General features: G+C 45.3%; 1 protein-coding gene across 2 annotated transcripts in view; it reads left to right on the forward strand.

Moving 5' to 3' along the window:
* Window positions 1–22,587, forward strand: part of CCDC85C (coiled-coil domain containing 85C) — a 116,741-nt gene that overhangs the window by 54,634 nt on the left and 39,520 nt on the right. For both annotated transcript variants that reach the window (XM_065063528.1, XM_005506102.3), the window contains exon 2: window positions 15,632–15,708. In XM_065063528.1, the coding sequence (XP_064919600.1) occupies window positions 15,632–15,708 (77 nt within the window). The remainder of the gene's footprint in view (window positions 1–15,631; window positions 15,709–22,587) is intronic.

The following is a 22,587-nucleotide window of genomic DNA, read 5'->3' on the forward strand; positions in this document are numbered from 1 at the left end:
TCTTTCCAGGCATTAATTATACGTTTCCTGTATTCAGATTCTTAAGCCATGCCTTTTGTCACTCGCTTAGGTATCTGGAGTCTCTGTTCTGCTTAGTTTTGGGATACAGCATATTTTTGGCTGGCCTACTGCTGTTACCAACTGGCCCTGACAAAGTGCGTGCCAGTTTGGCATAGCCAGCATGTCACACTCAACAGCCCTTTTCCTGTTTAATTTCCTTTTACCGAGTCCCACAGCAGGACAGTGGGTGCAGGCAGCAGGTGGAGCATCGCTGCTTTCGAAAACAAGGATTTCCCTCCACCCTTCTTGTGAGGACCTAGGTAACAGTCTCTGCTCCGTTTGTGTAATTTGATGGCATGAAGGGGCTCCTCTGTGACCCACTTTGTTTTTTTTGTTGTTGAATTTTATCTCAGGTGAAAGCTGTCAGGGATTGGATTCCTGCCACCTTCCAGCTTGGCACTGAAGTACAGTGAATTAACTGTACATACTTTATCATTTTTATGCGTGGCTGTTTTTCCTGTCTGTACTGAGTCCTTAAAGGTGTTTGGGAAGAAATACACCTTCCTCCCACGGTCACACTGCCATTGGAATGTGTTTATCAAAAGTGAGTTAAATCACTAGGAAATTGCAGCACATAATGTTTAACTATGGTCTGCAGTAGGAGAGCTTGAGGCTGAGTGGAAAGGAAGAACTGGTCAAGGAAGAGAGAAAAACCACCTCAGAAAACAACCCAAAGCAGAGGGGACCAGGTGGAGAGGAACGGGGTCCCCTTGGTGCTCTGGACTGCAGCAGGCCTTCGCTTCCCAAATCACGGGCTCTCTGGGGGAGACTAGCACAATAAACCAGCTAATTGCAAAATACACATAGATCCAAAACTGAGCTATGGGTAGGTGCTGGGACCCGTACTAGTTTCCATCCTACCTGGTAGGAGCCACTGGCTCTAGAACCACAGTTATTTTTGGCAAATAGGACCAGGCACGGGGTTTCTGCCTGCAGTTTAGCAGAACTCCATATCTTTGGCCATAGAAATTTGTGTGTCTTTGACACAGAAGCAGACAATCCCCAACTCCAGAAGAGCTTAGTGTGCAGGGATTTAGACGTTCCCTGGCGATTGCCTTAAGCCATGGACTTGCGGCTATTTTAGGCTTTCTCCCTTTCTCTCTCCGAGTCTCTGACCAGAATTTTCATCCTGAGCTAGATGTTGCATGAAATAGGATACCTGTGTTAAAAATGCTTTCTTGATAAATCAGCGTTTTCCTATGAAAAACTGCTTTACCTAAAAATTCCCAACCAGCCTCCATCCCAGGTAGTGTAGCAAGAGTGGATAACACCATGAAATTGTGCATCTCGGGCAAGACCCCCTCCCCGCCAGCCCCAGGTGTGGGAATGAGGTTTGTTACCATCCTGCCCAGTACGTAAACATCAGCCATAAGTGGATAAATGCTTTCTGCTGGAAAAAGACCAGTAATTTTTAAAAACTTTGCACTTCTTTATGCTCAGAGCAGGGAGGTGGGTCAGCCAGCCTGGGGGCTAAGGATGGGGTGTAGAGCTGCCTGGATCGAGGCGGGGGGGGGATAATGAATTCCTGGGCACATGGAGACTGTTCAGCGAGTGTTAGGCTCCGACGGGCCCCTGGCTGGAAGGACTTTGATCTGACTCCAGCCTTTTCCCACCGAGGCATCGCTTTTGAATGCGTTCCTGCTCTCAGCCTTGCCCTGGGCAGCAGACAAAGGCGAGGGGAATGGGGAAGAAGGAAGGGGGGGCTGTTTACCCTCATTGGGAATGGTCGAGCAGCCCAAGTCAATGGAACCTATTTTTCATTAACCTAATAATTAGTTTTTTCTCTCTGCCCATTAAATTTTTCCTGTCAGTACTCAGAAGGACATAGTTTCCATTTTTCAGTCTAGTTTTGTTGTGTCTTTTTTTTTTTTTTAATAGTGGGCTCTCTGAATGTGGTTGGGGGTATCTGAGAAGTGGAAATTAAAGTTTCATTTCTCTCTGGATGGAAGAGGTTTTTGAGTTTTAATTATCACACAGCTTGGACTCCTGACGGTTGAGGACCGCATTGGAAAGGCTGATTTCCATTGTGTGGAGTGGATAATTATGCAGCCCTCTCCCGGGCTCACTGCGTTTATTGTCCAGAAGAATCTTCCCAAGCCGAAGGGGAGAGTAGATTTACAACCTGAAATGCATTTTCAGAGCCTGCAAAAGTTTCAACTTGATGTTTGCAAAGAAAGGCTTTTGCAAATGTTTGAGATCTTCACATTTACCATTTTAACAAAAAAAGCCCCATCAGTTAATCTTGTAATCTGCCTTTCCACCCACAGGTTGCTTAGGAAATAGTTTTGTAAACTCAAGAGAACCCTTCTGCAGCTGGACTGCTTTGTGCTATCAGTTTGTAAGCAGGATTCCTTCAAAGGCAGTGGGAATTTCTGCATAAAATCTACCAGCCCATTTGTATCTACAATGTTGAATATAAGATTTACAGCCATCTGCAACTTGTCAGTGCTTCTTACCTAGGAGGTAATGTTAATCTGTCCAGGAGAAAAAGTTGAACAAACCTAAAATTTAAAAGCAAAACTTATTCACAACTGTTGTGTTTCACAAGGCTTTGGGTTAACCTGCGGTCTTTCCCACAGGCTTTTGAACCATTGATGGTTAGAAGGTTGCCATAAAAATGGAGAAACTTCAGCAAAGGTCTTGTCAAATATGGTGAAACTTTTGCGACACAATAACCCTGCCAAGTCTTTTGAGGGTGGGATTGAAGCTGTATGTGTTTGAGTGGGTTCTGATTTGAGGGCAAATGTCTTGCGCAGCTTTGGTCAGTGTGATGAGTTCAAAGAGAAAAATACCAATTGTGGATGCTCGCTGTTTCTCCTTGCTGAGAGGTGGAGTGGCAATAGTGCAAAATAGAAACCAGGGAGCAGATTCTGGGATACACTTGCACTCATTTCAGTGGATTTGCAAGAGTAACCAGCAGAACAGTTGGGTGTGCAAATGTTTCAGATCAGCCTCTTTTCTAGAGCTTTCTGGCTGTGACAGAGTGACAAAGGGCTCTGAACCCAACTTGACTTTCATTTGCAATTCTTTTTTGTTTCACTGGTTGAAACTCCAGAGTCTTTGGGCTTCTGATAGTTACCTTCCTATCTTGAAAGACCATGTCGTTGTTTTGGGGAAGGCAGCAGCTTATTATGGATGTTTCTGGAATATTAAAATAGCTTAGGACAACCTGGTATCCATTCCCCACGTACTCATTTTTCAAATTAGCACCTTTGTACTCTCTCTTGTGCTGCCTTAAGACTTGTAGACATGGCGATGGCTGTCTCTGTAGGCCTCTCCACCCCCTTTCTCCGTCATGGCGCTTATGAGCCTTGACCGCAGTTGGGCTGTCAGTGCTGCTGAGGCTGTTTCCTCACCCACATGGTTTCTTGGCATTCTCCAGCTTGTCTACATTCACTGAGCTCCTCTTTTTTAAGCTCTTTTGGCTAGTAACCATATGTTGTTACTATACTCATACCGAGCCTCATGCATGTTGGCCTTCTGTGATTTAGGACTATGAATTTCTGTGTAAAAGCTGGAAACGATAACTCTTAAAGATAAGAACTCTCTTTTTTTGTGGGGGCTACTAACTCTTGATATCCTTGGCTTTATTTTAAAACAGCCAACTGTTTCCAATACAACTTTTTTATTGCAAACATCCCATTATTACTGGGGGGCCCTACACTGTCACTTGTTCTTCTCCATGTGCTCTCACCAGCTCTGCTTTCTTCTTTTGCCAGCCACCATGCAGTGAGGTGAGACTTTCTGCAGGTGATGGAAAACCAGAATGGTTACAGATTACTGAATCTGACATACCAAGCAAAGGCTGTTTAGTGATTTAATTTTTGTCTTCAGTAATTGTGGTGCTTGCTTTCTGGAATAGCCACAGGTTTTCTCATGCATTTGTACAGGATAGGCATGGAAAACAGAACTGAACGGCTCTTGGGGTCACCTAACCCATCGCTTTGCCCCAAGGCAGACTCAGCTCTACCTAAATTACTCCTGACAGATGTTTGTCTAACCTGCCCATGAAAGCTGTCATCAATGGCAATTACACCACCTCCCAAGGCAATTTCTTCTAGCCCTTAGATATCCCTGTTATTAGGGAGCTTGCTCTTCCTAGGTGGACACTGAGAACAGTTTATTATTTACATCTTTTTTTGACAATCATTTCCACATTTGAATCTGTTACTACGTGTATGTTTGTTCTTTTCTTTGCCAGGCTAAACAATCGGGGTTCCTTCAAGCTCTCCTGCTAGATTATGCTTTCCACACTCTGATCCTCCTTATTTCTTTCCTGAATTCCTTCCAACTAGTCCGCATGAGTCTTGAAGCGTGATGCCTAAAGCTGGACACAGATCCCTATTCAAGATCTTTAGCAGTGCTGATGAAGGAGGATTATTTCCCCTGTTTACATACAGGGCTTTTGTTTCTGCATCGCGATACGATCCCACATGCTGCTTTTGCCCCAGCGTGACACTGATTTGTGCCCAGTTTATGAATTGCAATACCCCCAAAATCCTTTTTCAGAGAACTGATGGGTATGAGGAATCGAAGGATGCTGCCACAGAAGTTTAGGTTGGCTTTGGCAAAGGCTTTGAGTGTAGCACACTGGTGGTGGGATGGGCTTAGCCTTTGGTTGGTGTTGTAGAGACCACAGTCGTAGCCAAAGTCAGATGGGATGGGTTGGTTGGAGGTGGGAGGGAGGAATTAAGTAGTTGGATTGTTGATACAGGTGGAAACAAGCCTGTCACCTTGGCTTCAGGGATTTTCCCCTGGGACTGTGCCCTCTTGTCAGCTTGTAGAGGCTGAAACATTTTTTGAGGTGCCCCCAAAAGGAGGAGGCTACTCTTTCCAAAGCATCCACACCATCACAAATGTTTTGAGTTGTTTGTAGCTGGTGAAAAACCACTAATCGGCTTCGGGGCTTTTTTTGACTGGGTCACGTGACCGTGCTACCGAGATTAAAGCAGCACGAGGAAGGAAAAGAGGCTTAAACAGCTGAGGGTGCCTGGCAGGTCATTTTAACCTTTTCATAATCATTAAAGCTGCAGAATCCCATTAGCGGTGAGTGACTTGCAGCTCCGCTCCCAAACGAGTGTGGGTGACACAACTTTCCGTTCACCTCTGTCTTCGCCCAAGGGAGAGTGGCACAACTGGATTGTAGGGTCCGAACTTCAAGGGAAGAGTCCGGCCATTTCTTCCTGCACATCAACAAGTCCATCACACCAACAACGAGCAATCCACAGGTCTATCAAAAGTGGAGGATTTATCTCTCTGTATCTAAAATTAGACTCTTATGGAAGGTCCTGCTTAGGCCATACTGTGGTAGATCAGCCCTTGTCCATCTGTGGCAAGAGCAGAGAGGTACAGAATAAGGAGGATTATGATGATCTCCTAATTCACTGCCTTGGCACTGGTCAACAGGCCATGGCTTTACTCTGCTGGAGTGGGCAACAGTGGAAGATCCTGCAATGCTGCAGTACAGCTCTGACATGGGAAGCAAAGCTTTTTGGATGGAGCTACGTTAATGAGGGCATGAGGTGAAGAGCCTCTGTTTTGTTGGTGTTACTCATCTCTTCCTCTCTTGCAAGTTTTCATGACCGCAGCATCACATCCAGTAGTCAGTTTGATCTCCTCCTGTCCTTCCTCCAGCTTCTGCATCTTTTGTTGTCACCCATCATATCAACCAGTAAGCACTGACAGAGAAATGCTGGTACCACACTGTCTGGAAGGGATGATCACTCTGATCCACCTACAATTTGAACATTGTCATGCTTTCTCTGGGGTTGTCCTTTCTGTGTTGAGGCAGTTCTTCACTGAGTATGTCTACATGGTTGGACAGCAAATGGCTTAAAGAGGCCAAGGAAAACCTGAAATCTGCTGGGTGTCACTGAGCTGTGATGGGTGTTGCAGGTACTGCAGCACCTGGAATTGATCCAAAGAGCACATGCTCCCTCAGACAGTACAGGCTTTCCTGTGCATGGGGCAGGACCGCTGCAATGCTGTAAATCAGCTTTCCTCTGTTACACGTACACCAGTCAAGACTAGCTGTGCGTGTCTTGAATATTAGTATTTCTATCACTGTGCTTACTTGTTGCATGTAGTTACAGTCTGCGCAGTCTTGATTTAAAGGTCAGTCGGAGACTGGACCTCAAGAAAACCTCCGCACTGACTGTGCTCAGGCCGATGCCCACAGAGTGGCATTAAATCACAATTTGTAAAACAATCACAATATTTTCCTCAGTTTTTTACTTTCAAAATCTCTGGGGGATAGAAAGAAAGATTTCCCAATAAGCCCTGACAAACAGTAGTGACAAGTAATGAGGGCTGAGCTGGTCTGCCATGCTGGCAGCACGTTGTATTGGGAGCCCACCTGAGCACCCTGGGGAAGGTGCCATCCTCTGCGGGCAGGTTACAGGGAGAGCTGTGGAGAGCCCTGGAGAGCTGTGGGAGCACTGTCTGTCCTTGCCCAGGCCCAGCTGCAGTGGAGCAGCCATGGGTTGTGCCCCTTGGGAGAGGGGAAGCTGGTGTCAGACTGCAGGACTGGGAGGTGTTTTACCACCTTTCTGTTAGGAAGGTTTTATGGGTTGACTGGGTTAGACGTCCTTGGATGCAAGTGACATTAGGAAAAGGTTCTTCACCCAGAGGGTGGTGGAGCACTGGAACAGGCTCCCCAGGGAGGTGTCGCAGTCCCAAGCCTGACAGTGTTCAAGGAGAGACTGGACAACACCCTTAGACACATGATGTGAACTGTGGGGTTGTCCTGTGCAGGGACAGGAGTTGAACTTGATGATCCTTGTGGGTCCCTTCCAACTCAGGACATTCTATGATTCTATGATCTCCAGTGGTTCCTCCTGTGCCATGCCATGATGGAAGGACAGCCCCTGTGAAGATTGTAACATAGAGGTCACCCAAGCAAGGAAGGAGAAACCGGTGGCATTTCCAATGGGATGAGGGAGCTCTCTCCCAGCTGCATTGCCGTACAAGGGCACACACATGCACACGCTGCTCCTTCCCTATCAGCTGCTTCCTAATGAAATCCTGATAAGATATCAGGAGCTCTTGAGCTCCTGTTGACAGCTGTTGCAGGCAGATGTTTTGCTGTGTGCGGAGATGATGTCATGGCTGGAAGCTGCAGTAGTGAGCTGTAAAAACCAAAGCCAGGAGAGACCTTATCAGACTGTTACAGACCAACTTGAGGCCGCTAAGCTCCCTGACAGGCCTAATGAACTGGAACTGAGTTGGGAATGTGTGGTCTTGAAAAACTTCAGAGCTTGTAGTTACAGGCTTGCTATGAAATGTTAATTAAATAGCTGCCGTGGCATACATCCCATCCTGCCGGAGCAGCTCTTTGCAGCAGCACAGCTGTGTCACCAGTGTGTAACCACCAGCTTGCGAGAGTTTAAAAACCAAATGTATTAGTCTGAGACTGGATTTCCTTGTTATTTGTGACTGGGCTGACAACACACTTCTCTGCTGTTTTGACTGGTGTTTAAATACCTATTCTATACCCCAGCTCAAGGTGATCCTGCACCTTGAAAATGAGGCCTGATTCTACCAGTCTTATTCAGACATGTTATCATGGGTGACTTTGGATGCTCCAGGTGGACCTTTTATTTACTTATTGTAGAATATTGTATATAGAATATATTTTAGAATATATTGTAGAAGCCAGAGAGTTGTGGTCAATGGGACAGAGTCTAGTTGGAGACCTGTATCTAGTGGAGTGCCTCAAGGGTCAATACTGGGGCCAGTATTTTCAATATATTCATCAGTGATTTGGATGACGGAATAGCGTGCACTATTGGCAAGTTTGCTGATGACACCAAGCTGGGAGGAGTGGCTGACATCCCAGAAGGCTGTGCTGCCATCCAGTGAGACCTGGACAGGCTGGAGAGTTGGGCGGGGAAAAAATTAATGGAATATAACAAGGACAAGTGTAGAGTCTGGCATTTGGGTAGGAACAAGCCCAGGTTCCAGTATAAGTTGGGGAACAACCTGTTAGAGAGCAGTGTAGGGGAAAGGGACCTGGGGGTCCTGGTGGACAGCAGGATGACCATGAGCCAGCACTGTGCCCTTGTGGCCAGGAAGGCCAATGGCATCCTGGGGTGTATTAGAAGGGGGGTGGTTAGTAGGTCAAGAGAGGTTCTCCTTCCCCTCTACTCTGCCCTGGTGAGACCACATCTGGAATATTGTGTCCAGTTCTGGGCCCCTCAGTTCAAGAAGGACAGGGAACTGCTGGAGAGAATCCAGCGCAGGGCAACAAAGTTGATGAAGGGAGTGGAGCATCTCCCGTGTGAGTAAGGGCTGAGGGAGCTGGGGCTCTGGAGCTTGGAGAAGAGGAGACTGAGGGGTGACCTTCTTAATGTTTACAAATATATAAAGGGTGAGTGTCAGGAGGATGGAGCCAGGCTCTTCTTGGTGACAACCAATGGTAGGACAAGGGGTAATGGGTTCAAACTGGAACACACGAGTTTCCACTTAAATTTGAGAAGTAACTTCTTCTCAGTGAGGGTGACAGATCACTGGAACAGGCTGCCCAGGGGGGTTGTGGAGTCTCCTGCTCTGGAGATATTCAAAACCCGCCTGGACACATTCCTGTGTAACCTCACCTAGGCATTCCTGCTCCGGCCGGGGGATTGGACTAGATGATCTTTTGAGGTCCCTTCCAATCCCTAACATTCTGTGATTCTGTGATAGTCTAAGGCAGTGTCTGTTCAGTAGCAGTGTGCTGCAGCACCTTGGCTATGGAAATCATCAGTATTTGGTCTTAGTTCTGTTTCTGTAAGTGCTCTCATGCCACCTCTTTAATGCTGCCTGACAGAGTGCAGAGAAAAGTGCTCCCGACACAACCCACAGTTAATGAGGTGGTGGAACAAGAGGTAGAGCAGGTTGGTATGGTTTGCTTGCAGAATTTCTTGCAAAGCTGCAGAAGGCTGGGAGCCTCTGTCTGCCATAGACCTTGTTGCTGCATATTCTCTTACTACATCCCAAGGGAGAACTCAGCTTGTGTCCAAGTTCCTATTGGAGAGGCCTGGGGATTTGGGTTAGCAGAGTATGCTATTTTGGACCTCAGAGAAGAGGAGGAGGGTTTAGGTTGGTGAGCTTACTCGCCTTACTGCTGGAATACTTCATTTGGCTTTTACCTGCCTTTGTCTGCAGATCTGCCCTCCCAACCACTTGCACGCTTTCACAGCTGCATTTGGTGACATTTTCAGGAGGGACTCACTGGGTTGCAGCCTGAGTGCCAGGCTGGAGAACTGCCTTTATTCAGTGGGGACAAGGGCTAATGTGGGGACAGGGGCCAAGTCCCTCAGACACCAGAGTCTGTGTGGCAGTAGCTGCAGAACTGAGCCTCCGAAGGTGACCTGAGGAGTGTACCCTGAAAGCCCTGGTGCTGCCAGAGCAGAGGGCAGCAGTAACTCCACGGTGGCTTCGCGGTGTCCCTGCTCACATTTGAGCCATTTGCTGAGTTAAGCCAAAACAGGACATTGGGAATAGGGTTTGCTAGTAAGAACAGAAAGATGGGAGCTGCCTAGGAAAAAGCAATGGTGGTGAATTTGTGCATCTCCCTCAATAATTTCCTTTAATGACAATTTATAAAGAGATGTGAGTTTCATCTGCTTCCCAGATGCTCCAAAAGAGCCCTGTTGCCTTAATAAATCAACTTCTTTACAAGATGTAACCTCTGGCCCATTTTTCAGCCTGCTTGTCTGTGTCAAGAAGCAAAACTAGCAGAGCAATACAAATCTGAAATATGGTGCTGAAGAGCAGAGGTGTGATAACAAAACTGCCAACAAACAGCGAAATGTTTTATTGAGCACAGGTGAAGGCTTTTTTATGTGATAATCTTTGATGGAAGAGGAGGACATGAAAATGTCAGCATCACATCATGCGAAGGAGAATAAGGTAGCTGGCTGCAACGTGCAAACCTCGCCAGAGCATTTTTCCTTCCTGCATCTTTCCTACTTGAGTTTGAATTTGGGAGAACCCCTTTAAGGATGCTACTTTTTATGAAGAGAGGAAGAGCCTCGTTTGCAGGACATTGACAAAATATAGCTGTGCTTTACTGTCTTAAATCACGCTCAGTAAAAGTAGCTCCTGGGGAGAAAAATGCAGTGGGAGGCAGCGGCTGTCCAGTCTTGCTGCTGGGACACCTCTGTGGCAGTCCTGACCTGCCAGCCAGCACCCCAACCAGACACCACATAAACCCCTCTTTGTAGCACACATTGAAAGGACAGCTCAAACCCCAGTGGGATGCCGTGGAAGATGACTAAGCCACCTCTGTTGGTTCAAGTCTGCTTGTGCCAGGTTGTTTTGTGTCACCCAGGCTGGGTGTAGGCACCGTCCCTCTGCGAGTGAGTCCCATCAGAGGGCTCTCATCACCTTCCTCCTCTCCTGGACACCTACAATAATCTTTTCTTGCATTTCTGCCATGAACCACCCTAAGTAAAGGGATTGCATTTTTTTCCTTATATTCATTTAAGCACTAAAGCCTCAGTATAAAAAGGTCTTAAATAAAAATGTCTGGATTCCAACCGTGTAGTTACCACAGAACACTCTGCGCACTTGTGGTTTGGAGAAATGACATACAAGAAAATAAAAACATTTCCTTTGCTACTGTCGAAATAAATGTATGATTCACCTTTTTTACCTCTCTGACAGATTTCTCTGAAATCTCAGATGAGAACCAGAAAGGCTTCAGTGTCTCCAAGTGTCTTTTAAAATTACAGTGTTCTGTGCACTGCAGGCTGAAAGATTGTTTCGGTTGTTAAAACAGTTTCTAATTTATGTTTTAAAAGAGCTTCAGGAGCCAGGCGGTTCCCTGCTCTCTCAGAGGCCATTGAGTTAAACAAGGTAAAGTGATTTGTCTTGCCTCAATTTAACTGTAATGAGTATTAAGTGGTTTATCTATGTGGGGAAGAGTTACTCAGCTAGATTACATCCAAGTTGAATTACACCGCATTCCAGATGAAGTATATTTTTTAAGACACTAAATCTTGAGGAGGGTGGATAATAACAGTAATGCTCCTTTCTGGGCTGGCAATGCAACTCTTCTACCTCTCGTTAGAGATAGTGTGAGGAGCTACATCCAGTTAGTTTTTAAAAGCTTTGTAAAGAAATGAGACTTCAGGTTTTATGACTCTGTGAACATTTTAGCTTCAAGTATTTACATCGTATAAGTGAGCATTGGCTGGTGGTGATTGTGGATTTCATCTGGTTTGCTGTTGTGAGCAGCAGCCTGGCAGGGCATGACACTGGCTCTCTCCCTGACCACATCTTCTGCAACAAGTGTGATGGCTGCGACAGGGAGGGTGTTGGCTGGGAGGTGAGATGTTTTGATGGAAGATTCCTTCCCTCTGATGCCTTCTGGTCCACTAAGGCACCAATTGCTCATGCAGCTGGTGCTTGTGGCCCTGAGGAGTAACTGGAGGAAGATGTTGGCCCCACTGTCATCCCAGGTGGCACTGAGTGCCAGATCATCCTCCCAAAAAGCTTATCCTTGATCATGCGTCCTTGACCACCATCCCTGTCTGCTTCCCAGATACCGTACCTCTCCTTCACTGTGACGCACTTATGCAGAGGCAACTGTTGTGGTTGTCTGGCCAGGGCAGGATGAGGTGTCAGGTCCCCAGCAAGGCACCAGCAGGTGTGGGTGGACTCGAAGTCAGTGCCACAAGGTGGTGGCCGGGCGGGTGTGCTGGGGGTACACCCCAGCACCCAAGTCTGGGAGCTACTTGTACCACCAAGGAGAGTGCCTTTGGGCTGGTGAAGATGGAATATTCCCCACAGCTGGTGGCAGGCTTTGACAAGGCAATGAGGACCATTCATTTAATTTCTAATGAAGGGAATAAGAGGATCTGAGCCATCAGTGATCCAGGTCTGCTGCCTCTCCTGGGTGGGTCAGTGGGGCTGTCCTTGCTCCATGGCTCTGGGGGAGGCAGGAAGGGAGGGAAATTCACTGATAAGAGGAAGGTCAGAGGCAGAAAAATGTTGGGAATGTGTTTTTTGATCTAATGTGGGAGAGACCCAGCCTGGGGTTTCGCTGCTCAGCTCGGCAGTCTTACTGCCTGCTGTCATGAGAGTTATGGGATTTTTTAAACCTGAGTTCAAGATGCAAATGACTCATCTGGCACCTACCCCAACACAGGCAGGGCTAGAAGATGGAGGTGGTTCATCTCTGAGGGCACAGAGAGGATGGTGATAGCTCTGAGCACTGTTTCTCAGCCTTTGCCTGACAGAGATCATCTTCTCCTGACAAAACAGCTCATTTGCTTTTTTTCTCTGTGTGTTGCTGTGGGTGTTTTGTGGCTGAGGTCAGACATGGGACATGGTTTGGGATTGAACATTGGTGTTTGATAAATTCCAGCAAATCTCAGAGTAGGCTTTCAAGACGGGGGCATAGCTGTGGTGTGCACTGGCTCCTGGGAATGCAGGGCTTGCCTTCCTAAGGAGTACCCTTTTTTTTGGCAAGAGAATTGAAATCAGACACAGGAAATCATTCCCTCTATTTCCTTTTATTTGGCAGCCATGCTCAGTTCTTTCTGTTACCCAACCAGTTGGTCCTTGTAGGATTCAGTGCCTGAACACAACAGCTCTGCGTCACCATTCATCTGCTTAACCTTAATTTCCTGTAGCTGTTAGCAGTGCTGGAACCCACAACCAGCACATGTGGAAGAGTTTGCTCATGAGATTCAGGGTGCCAGCCTCCACCACAGGTAACTTCCCACTTTGCTTGAACACAGAGCTGCTGGAGAGAACCTCCTGCAGTTTCTCTGTCCTCACAGAACTGTGAGAAAGGGCTTTTTAGCATCAGAAATAGTTCCCATAAGCTTTTTTTTTTGGTTGCTGTTCTTTGCACACGATGTGGTTTGGTGGTCCACAATACAAACAGTAGTGCTAAGAGTACAAAGGTGTGGGGGGTCACTGCATATGCCAGGCTCTCTGCGACTCGGGAAACAGACTTGGGCTGCTAACAGGCACCAGGCTTGGTCAGTGCTGGGAGCCTCTATCTGTTACTGATATCACATCAAGATCTTTTTTAGCATTATCTAGCATTTTTACCCTTGTTTATGCAACTGTTGCTATCTGTGCAATTTATGCATGCAGAGACTGCGCTTGGTCCAGAGGCATATCTCTGATTCCCAGGCAGGTGTGGATTGAGCATCTCCTTTGACATTGCTTGGAATCGTTCCTTGAAGCTGCTTTGAATGCACTAATACTTTGAGATAAAAATCAGGACCCACTCTATCAGGATCACTACATTCATGGTTTAGAGGTGCTCAGCTCTGCTGCTGCCCTGGCAGCATGCTGTACTGGTGAAGCTGGAGGGCAGGCGGGCAAGGGCACCTTATCTGACCAGATCTACTGATTGAGGCTGTTGTGTTCAGCACACGAGTGGTGTGGAGTCTCTGGTTGTCTTCACACAGAGCTCGAGACTGTTCTGGGAACTGTTTAGCCAAATGGCTATTCCTGGACTGCGTTTAGGGGTAAGTCAACTAAGTGTGGTGGCCTGGGGCACAGAGGAGGTCAGACCAAAGGGTCCATGGTTCTCCTGGCTTTGAATTTAAGAATCTCAAGCTCATCTCTCACCACACTGGAGGACAGGTTCATTACTAATTCAGCAAGTTGTTCAAGCTGATGCTGAAATCTTGTTGACTTATGCACTGATCTTCTACAGCATTATACTCATCACCATTTGATATGCATGACTGAATTCATGACACTGTTGGCACAAGGCCTTCATGGGTAAGGTGCTGTGGGTTGATCCTATAACCTACTTGGTTTGCCCTCTTCCCCTCTGACCTGGAGACTCCTGCCACGTTGGGGTGGTTGTGCAGAGGGAGTTTTTGGTCTCTGTAGCTGAAGGTGATGTTGCTGTGAACCTTACCACCATTTAAACTGCTCACTGAACTTACATAGCTTCCTACAGTGTCTTCTTAACCTTTTTCATGAGGGTTCATTTGGACAAGACACAGTCCAAACAAAAAAGTGAGCATGTTTCCTCTGAGAGTGTTTGTGCTTTAGATGGGCACTTGATTCTGATCTGTCCTGCTGTTCCTTTATGTGGGGTTTGGCACTTGTCTATGGCAGCACTTTTTCAAGCATATTCCAGTTTTTCTCTTGAATGGTCAGAACACTCTCAGTGATTAGCTGTAGCTTGAGTTTTGGCTCTTCTGCTAAATTGCCCCCAGAGCAGCCAAGAAATGGCATTCGGGCTTGTGCCAAGTACGTTCAGCGGCTGCTGGCAAAGGCGAAGATAAGCTGTTCAGTCCAGAGCCAGCCCAAACCTCACACATGTCTGTGTGTGCAGCAGTGCAGGCAGCGGTGCAGGCAGTGGTGCAGGCAGCAATGCCTGCTGACCATGGCAGGGCTGATCCTGACAGGTGCTGGCAATCGGCAATGTGCACCGACCGGCATCAGTGCGGTTCCTCACCGATTCACGCTCAGCAAGGAGTCCTGTGGCTGAGTAGTGGCTTTTGCAGCCATGCCCTGATAAATGAAATGAGGTAAAATATAATTCCATTGTGCAGAGCCCTTTTAGCAGTGGGGAAAATGTTTGGGTTTTTTCATATCCCTAAACTGCAAAACTTCCTCCTGCTGCAACAGGCCTCTGCTACCTTAATGACAACTGGAAGAAGAATTTTGTGAACATCCAGGAGGACTGAAGGAACTATTGCAAACTGCTAAGCTAGAATTACAATGAAGAAAATGTTTTTCTCAGGCTCTTTTATTCTCTTTGGTGTGAAATTTGCAAATGTGTTGCTTCAAAGCATGTTTCAAAACAAAAACCAGATGTTTTGGGGAGCAGTAAGCCACCGACAGAGCTGCCCAGCAAGTTATCTTCTACGCTAGGTCACCCCATTTGGTGTTGCTGTCTTACTGCAATGGTAAACTGGCCATTACACTTCTTCTGGTTGAATATTACCTTTTTATGTGAGGGTATTCTCTATTTTATTGTCCTGGTATTTTTCTGTTTAGTGTCACGTGCTTCCCTCAGAAAAAAACAGATGCCCTGGTAGGCATTTGCTGTGTATGTCAGGCTGTCTGAACACCGCTGCTCTGAGACTTTGCTGTATCCACTTCTTGCCCTTTTACAGCACTGGGAGCTGTGGCAGTGACCTCCCTGTAGGCCTGTGCCAGCAGCTTATTTTTGTGAGTTTTTTCAGCTGTTTCTGAAAGAAAAAGGCACGTGTGTGGAGGGGTTGTTTATTCAAACCTAAAAGGAAACATCTTGTTCTGTTGTTGAGTTTTTGGGTGCATTTTAGATGAATGTAAATGACTTTCAAAGCTAGGGAATTACTTCTGTAAAATTATGAAACACAATATTTCAACTTTACTTCTGTACTCCCCACCCCCAACCTGGTGGCACTGATACAGATTCACAGAAGATATTGCTGTTGCTGAATGTCAGCTTTTTAGTGAAAAAAGCTTTTGGCAGAATCCCCTTCTCATGCTATACACTTGGGGTTTCATTCATTAGGTCTTTCCCAAACTTGCCTTCCACAAAATGAGAAAACATCACTGTCTGATGATACTTGCCGGTAACATAAGAAGCTTAAACCTATTTTTTTCTCTTTTCCTAAAGATTCGTCTTCCAACTATATCAGGCAACTTGAAACAAAAGTGAAATTGCTGGAGGATGACAACAAGCTTCTTTCCCAGGTAGGTATTTTATTGCCTAATAGATATTAATGTGGCTCTCTTCTCCTGTTTCCATATAGTTGTGTCTGACTGCCCACTTGAGTGCACAAGGGCTTTCAGTGGACAGCCTGCTAGGAGAAGAGCATAATGGCCTTTTCATGTCAACCCCTCACTGATAGGATTTGGTCTCCTTTTTTTTAAAAAAAAAAGGAAAAGTAAATCTTCTGTTAGTGTCCGTGTGTGTTTTGGAGATGCATTAACGCCTCCCTGCAGGACGCCTTGTTCCATCGTAGCTCTCAGGGATGCAGCAAGGGTCCAGCACTGCCTGTGCCCTTGCTGTAGGATTTTGTCTTGCTTGCCCATTTACATAGACTTTTATCCTGTTGAAAGAGGAGGTGGTAGTCAAAGGACAGCCTTGGGAATAGTTTTGTGCAGTGCTGGCTCCCAGCTTTTATTTGAGTTCACGCTTAAAAAAGAGCAGACCTCTCTAAACTGGCACTTTTTGCTTGCATCTGCCCTTCAAAGTCTACTCCACATGCCACCGGGCTTTTGATCACTGCTGGTGCTTACCTGTCTGTGTATTGCAATGTCAAGCAGCAGAAGAAAACATTCTGTCTGGTATGTCCCCTGGATCCCCTGTAAAACAGAGCACTTGGTATAAACAGAGGCAGCTTTGCTGAAATCAGTGAAACACTGTCTATTTCAACTATTGGGAAGAGTTATCCTTTTTCTCTTGTTCTGTGCATTCTTTCACTGTTGGACTGTTCTACTTCCCTGGCATATGAAAGGTTTTTTCTATACTTTGCTTCTTACTTTAAACATTGATTTTCACAGTCATTTTGTTCCAGATTCTTTCCAATTATAAAAACTGGAAGTAAAAAAACCCCTCGATTATTATTTTTTTAATACCTTTTTTGCCAGTCTTTGTTGTGGTGTTCTTTGCATTTCACCAAGTCTGAAAATAGACTGTTCCAAGATCACGTTTCTAAAACATTCTTTAAAAAGAAAAAAAAAAAAAAAGAAAAAGCTCTATGCTTACAGAAATTTCCAGAAAATAATTTTGGCAAACCTGATTTTTACTAAAATACACATTTTGACCTGACTGTGAGCTTTTTTAAAAAAAAAGATTACCCCAAATTTCCCGTGTACTCACTGGGATTGCTAGCCATGAAACAAAACTCACAGGCTGCTGAAGGGTTAAAACCCCAAAAGAGTGCTCAACTGCCACCGAGTGGCTTCATGTATTAATCAATTGCTAATTTGATTTTAACTCCCTCTGTCTTTCGCCCTGCTCGTGAGTAGAGCTGATGGCGGTCGAAACCCCGAGACTATTTAATTGAAGCTATTGATAAGCAGACGGGCTGTGCGTGGGCAGCTGGGATGCTCAGGGACAGGCTCAATGTGCCCTTCATCCTGCCACAGCCCAGCACGTTACCCAGTCAGATCTGCCTGATGAGGTCAAAAAAAAGTGGCTGGTAATTAACAGGAGGTAAATTAATAGGGCCTGAATAGCTGCCTGGGCTTATTGCATCAGGAGGATGAAGCCCAATTAGTCTGGGGGTCTTTGAGCCTGAAGCAGCCCCACGCATCAGCCCTTCACCCTCCTGCTGTTCTCGGTGGGAAGGCTGTGCCTTTTCCTCCACAGGCACAACTGTCCTCAGGTGTCCTCCCGTTCCAGGCTGTGTCACTGCAAACGTTTGAATCTGGGAGGGGGGGAAATGACCTTAAAATAGCTCTGCACTCTGGAGAGGACCAGCTGCCTCCCCAGTAGCAGCAGCCACTGAGGCCAGCCTGGCTCCGACGTTCTGTGCTGCCCCTGTGCGATGTCTCAATGGCCCTCCAAAAGGACCAGGATCTGACCTATTTTAGGTTGCATTCAGGAAATTCCTCTTTTTTATTGTAAGCATGGAGACAGCTCTCCTTAGTGCAACAGAAGTGTGGAAGCTGCCATGGTCTGGGTGAATACCCCAGGAATACTGAGCTGCGGTCACCTCCAAAGCTTCATGCTACAAACCTATATTTAGATTTTTTCTCTTTGAATGAGGAAGATGAGAAAAACCTGTATAGGCACTAACTCATATGCATATGGACATGTTGCTCCCAGCACTTTCCTGGAAAAGTATAATCCACTTACTATATTATTTCTTCCTTCATCTGATTGGAAAATGTTTAGCTGTTACCATGCGGATCCTGGGATAAGACTCAACAAAAAAGGACCCTGGCAAACTTTCCTCCTGTTTTTAAAGTTTCCAGATGATCCTGGCAATTTAAACTCTGCAATACCAAACTGGCTTGTCAACATCAAAGTCACATTTTAACTTGGTTTGTCTTTCTCCCTGGGAGTATTGACTTTGCAATAATATTTGCAGCCTGGTGTCAAGAAGTTCTATCATGAGCGTGCTGAGGAGTGATGAAACCTGACATCCTAAGTAACAAACAGTGCCTGTGCATTAAGGGATTAACAAATCAGTGGTGGTTATGGAAGTCTTCCTGGCTTCTCTCCAAGTGCTAAGCATAGAGCTGAAATAGTGCTTCATCCAGAGAAACCCAAGAAGGCCAGTGCTGCAAATGATCTTGCAAGCTTTATGGGAAGATTTCTATTACAGCGGCCAGTGACATAATGCCCCTTTGGTGCATCCCGAGTGAGATTTGTTGCTTTGTCTTCTGTGGCGTCTGGGGTGTGAAGCTATACTGACCCGTGGTGGTTTTGTACCACCTTCAGGCATGGAATTAAGTCAGTGCAGGGGTCCCCAGCCTGAACTGTTTCTCCTGTTTCCCGACATCTCCTTTCTCCATAAGCACTTGGGAAGAAGAGCTGAGTGGGAGAGGTGAGAGCTCTGCAGCTGGTGCTGAGGCGGGCGCTCCGTGCTCTACGTGTTACCCACAGCGCAGGCATGCCGGGATTCACCCGTGTCTTGCTCTGGTGACTCATTTGAACAAGTAATGCAGAGAGCTTTTCCTCCTCTTGGGAGATCAAGAAGTACCATCTCATGAGCCACACTTTGCAGTGGGAGGAAGGTAAATGGAGAAGTGGATGTTATTTATGACACCCATATATGGATTTGGTTTCAAGTTATTTTGCTTTCTAGGGAAGGAAATATGTATTTCCCACTGGGAAATGATCTTCTTCTGACTTCTCTAACCCATCAGGAATCATCACTGTTCCCATTCTCCTTTCTCTGTGGAGAAGCGACTCCGGTTTTGTACCTTTCTCTGACTCAGTTTTACACTATAATGTTTACTGGCATGGCAGTGTTAACTAGAAAGTCACACTTTTGGATTACATCACTGTGCTGGCAAAATCTCTGGCAGCAATTCTGACAACACACAGCTTTTGTTGCCCTGGTTTATATTGTTTGGGGATATGCTGAAGCAAATGCTGCTGCCAGAAATGGCCCCTCAATTCCTGCTTACTTGTGCTGGTGGTTGTCTGTGGTGTAACCACAGTGGCAAAGACCCCACAGAGCAGGTGAGGACCTCAGCATCCTGGGTTGACAGTGTCAGCACTTCTCATGAGTGTAGCTGGTATCTGAAAGCTTTACCTGAGGTGTAAAGATGAACATAAGTTCTGTGGAACATTGGGTGTTATCTTTGGAGAGCTTCAGAGACATCACTTTCATAGTCTCACATTCTCTAAGGAAGAAGTACCCTAAGTTCTACTGTGTGCATGCAGTCAATCTGTGCAACATCATGTGGGAGAATTCCTGTTTTTCCTCTGTGTCATTGTTTGGCAGTGCCCAGGAGAGCTGGTCTTAACCTCTCTTTTGTGGCTGCTGTTTAACTAGGTGAGGGTACCTTCCATATTACTGAAATATAACCCCTGAAATGGGAGACTGTATTTGCTTTCTGTTCCTCTGAGCTGAAAGTGTCCATGCAGAAGACAGACCCTTTAAGTCAGCCGACACTGGTCCTTAAACTAAAAATGAATTTGTAATTACACTCTTTTGCCTGAAGATTAGAGAAACCTGTTTTTATGAGCATCAGGAGCTCCAAACGTCAATTTTGGTTAGTTTTATAACTAATGCATACATTTTAGAAATAATAACAGTGACAAACTTTTGGCCATCATTCACATTATTTTGCATTTTCAGGCCATTCTGTTCAATGGCAAGGATCAGGCACTTTTGTCTAAAACTGAAGTTTATAGGCTTCATGGACCCTGTTCTCTCATAACCCAGTCGTGTGCACCATGGCTGGCTGTTGAGACTTCTTTTGGTGTATAGTCTCTGCTGAGCTGGGTCTGGCTTTTCCCTTCAGAACAGGAGTCCCAGAGGCAGTTTCCTACTCAGAGAAGCCGAGAGCATGTTGCACACCTTTGTTTCAAAAAGCCCAGCTTTGAACAGAGCAGATATATTGGGCAGGTGACACTCTGAGTAACTGGATGTTTGACAATGAGGTCCTGGTTCACCTTTCAAGGAAAATTTCAGGTCCCCTGGTACAGAGCAGAAACACAAAAAATTCTTCTCTATGGAGGGGACAACCCGTGAGATTTATGAGGAACATGAGAGTATTTAATTAAAATCACAAAATAGACTTCAGTATTACCAGCAGTTCACAGCATTTCAGTATCTGCCTTGCTAGCTGAATGGGTTTCAGTGTATCCCTGGAAGATCTTTAGAGCATCCCTAGAAAGTCTTGAAAACTGTGCTTAGTCTTATTTTTAAGAAGCTGCATGCTTATCCTGAATTAAAATGAGGCTGCAGCTGTACCGATAGTAAAATAATAGTAAATAATACCTGTAAACACTGCTAGTAGAGCTGAGGTTTTTGAGCTTGGAGCTTCCATGGTAAGAGTATCTACAAAACTGCCTCAGTTCTTCTTAAGCAAATGTGAACCTGGCACAAACATGCAATCAGCAGCCAGTTTCTAGCATATTGTTCTGAAAATAAGAAAAAAACAAACAAACTAAAAAATGGACCCTGGGATTTAAGAGACCCTGAGAATCATTAGTACTGCAAAGAACAAAGATGTAAATGCCATTCAGTGGAGATCTTGATCTCTTCCTGAAGAGCAGAGGATGGAGGAGAAAAAGAAATAGCCTACAACATGCTGGCTGGAGCGCAATTTGCTCTGTTGTTTTATTATCGATCAGTTTTGTGCCAAGTCTGCCATTAACAGTTCATGCCTATGGTGTTACCTCTTGGAGTTGCTATTCGGTCTTAACATTTGGGCTTCTCCTTGAACTGGAGTTTTGTTGTGAGGCCATGGCTTACGCCAGGAGCCTCGCACGTGCTCACCACAAGCAGAACAAAATTACAAACCTGTCTTCTTTCCCCAAAGTCTACCTACTGTTTGTATGTGAGGAGGTTAACTATAATTGCTTCAATTTAAGGTCTCACAAGGGAAATTGGATTTTTTTTTGTAACAGAGAGCAACTCAGACATGAAAGCTTTTCGGTGCGTTTGGTCTCTATTTAAATTCAGAATACTGATGGGGACGTGCCCTAGGTTACTATATTACTGCTTTTATGCACTCTTTAAATGTTTGGATGCATATTAATTTTAACTAATCAAAAAGGAGGTGCATATTTGAGGCCTCATCCACATTTTCCTTTTAAGTCAATGATAATACTTTCTGTAGGATCCCATGCAGTACAGCTTACACAGAACTAGATTTTCATGAGACCTTCTCTCATGAGACCTTTCATAAGACCACTCTTCAAACCCTGATTTGGGCCTCTAATTGCATTGCATTCCTTACATTTATAAATGAAAAAAAATGTTAGCAGGCTCCCCCAAGTGTAGCTTCTTTAGCTGTGGAGACAGAAGCTTCAAGAAAACATAGCATGTAAAACAAATCTATGTCCAACTGTGTTTCATTTAATCTCCTACATATTAAAATGACAAGACTGATCTGACCAATTTGCTGTTAAATAAGTGGACTTGAGATATAAGTAAACAATATTTATTTATTTAATGTCTTTCGCCCCCCAAATAAGAGATGTACAGTTTTGTAAGAGCGGTTCAAAGATGTCTGAGACTGGCATCCAAAATACTTTCAAGCCCTTTAAGACAATGGAGTTCCTTTTGTTGACTTTGGACATCAGGATCTTGGACTGCCACCTACCAAAGCAGATATTCTCTTGGTATTCACCTCCCATTCATGGGAAGGAGAACATTTAAAAAGCAGGATCAGTGACAGAAATGAGCTTTTGCAACTTGTCATGAAAGCTGGGTGGTGAACTGTGTGTTCTGAGGGTTGTCACCTGTGGAATCAAGGGATTTTTTAAAAGTGTCACCTGACACATATAAATAGAGTTCCCTAAAAACCTACAAAATATAGTTCAAGAAGTTCTGAATCCAGAAGTCCAACAACATATAGACAAAAACACACAGTGTTTATTGAATATTAGGAATTTGAGACAATCACATAATTTCTTGCAACTTAACTCAAAATTTTTGAAGGACTGGAGCTGAATGTCTGTGCAGGAGCGCGAGTGTGAGAGCGACGTGCACACGCAGAGCTCTGCCGTGCCCCATTTGTTTCTGTTGTGGGTGAACAAGAACATTGGGTTTAATGAGGCTCAGTTTAACCTCCAGCTGTGAAATGTGGGATTAGTTGTATCCTGTGCTTAACCAGCTTTGTAATAATTTCACTAGATTCCACTTTTTTTCCGTATATGAGGACAGAGTCAGGAAAAAGGCTCTTCGTTACAGTTAGATCAAACTATGAAGAAGCAGTATTTTGTGTCTTTGTAACATGTAGAGGGGTTCAAAGTACACAGACTCTCAGTGGCTGACCATCTGAGAAAGACTGGAAAATATTTTCAAGAGGAAACAAAGCAATCGCTGCAGAGGCTTAACAGCAGACTTTTGCAATAGGTTAAATGCCAAAGTCAAGACCAGCTCAAGAAAAATTCACTGTCTGATATCTGAAGACAACTTGGGGGATGTTAAAGCT

Source organism: Columba livia, chromosome 5 (genome assembly GCF_036013475.1).
Source record: "Columba livia isolate bColLiv1 breed racing homer chromosome 5, bColLiv1.pat.W.v2, whole genome shotgun sequence".
Taxonomy (NCBI): domain Eukaryota; kingdom Metazoa; phylum Chordata; class Aves; order Columbiformes; family Columbidae; genus Columba; species Columba livia.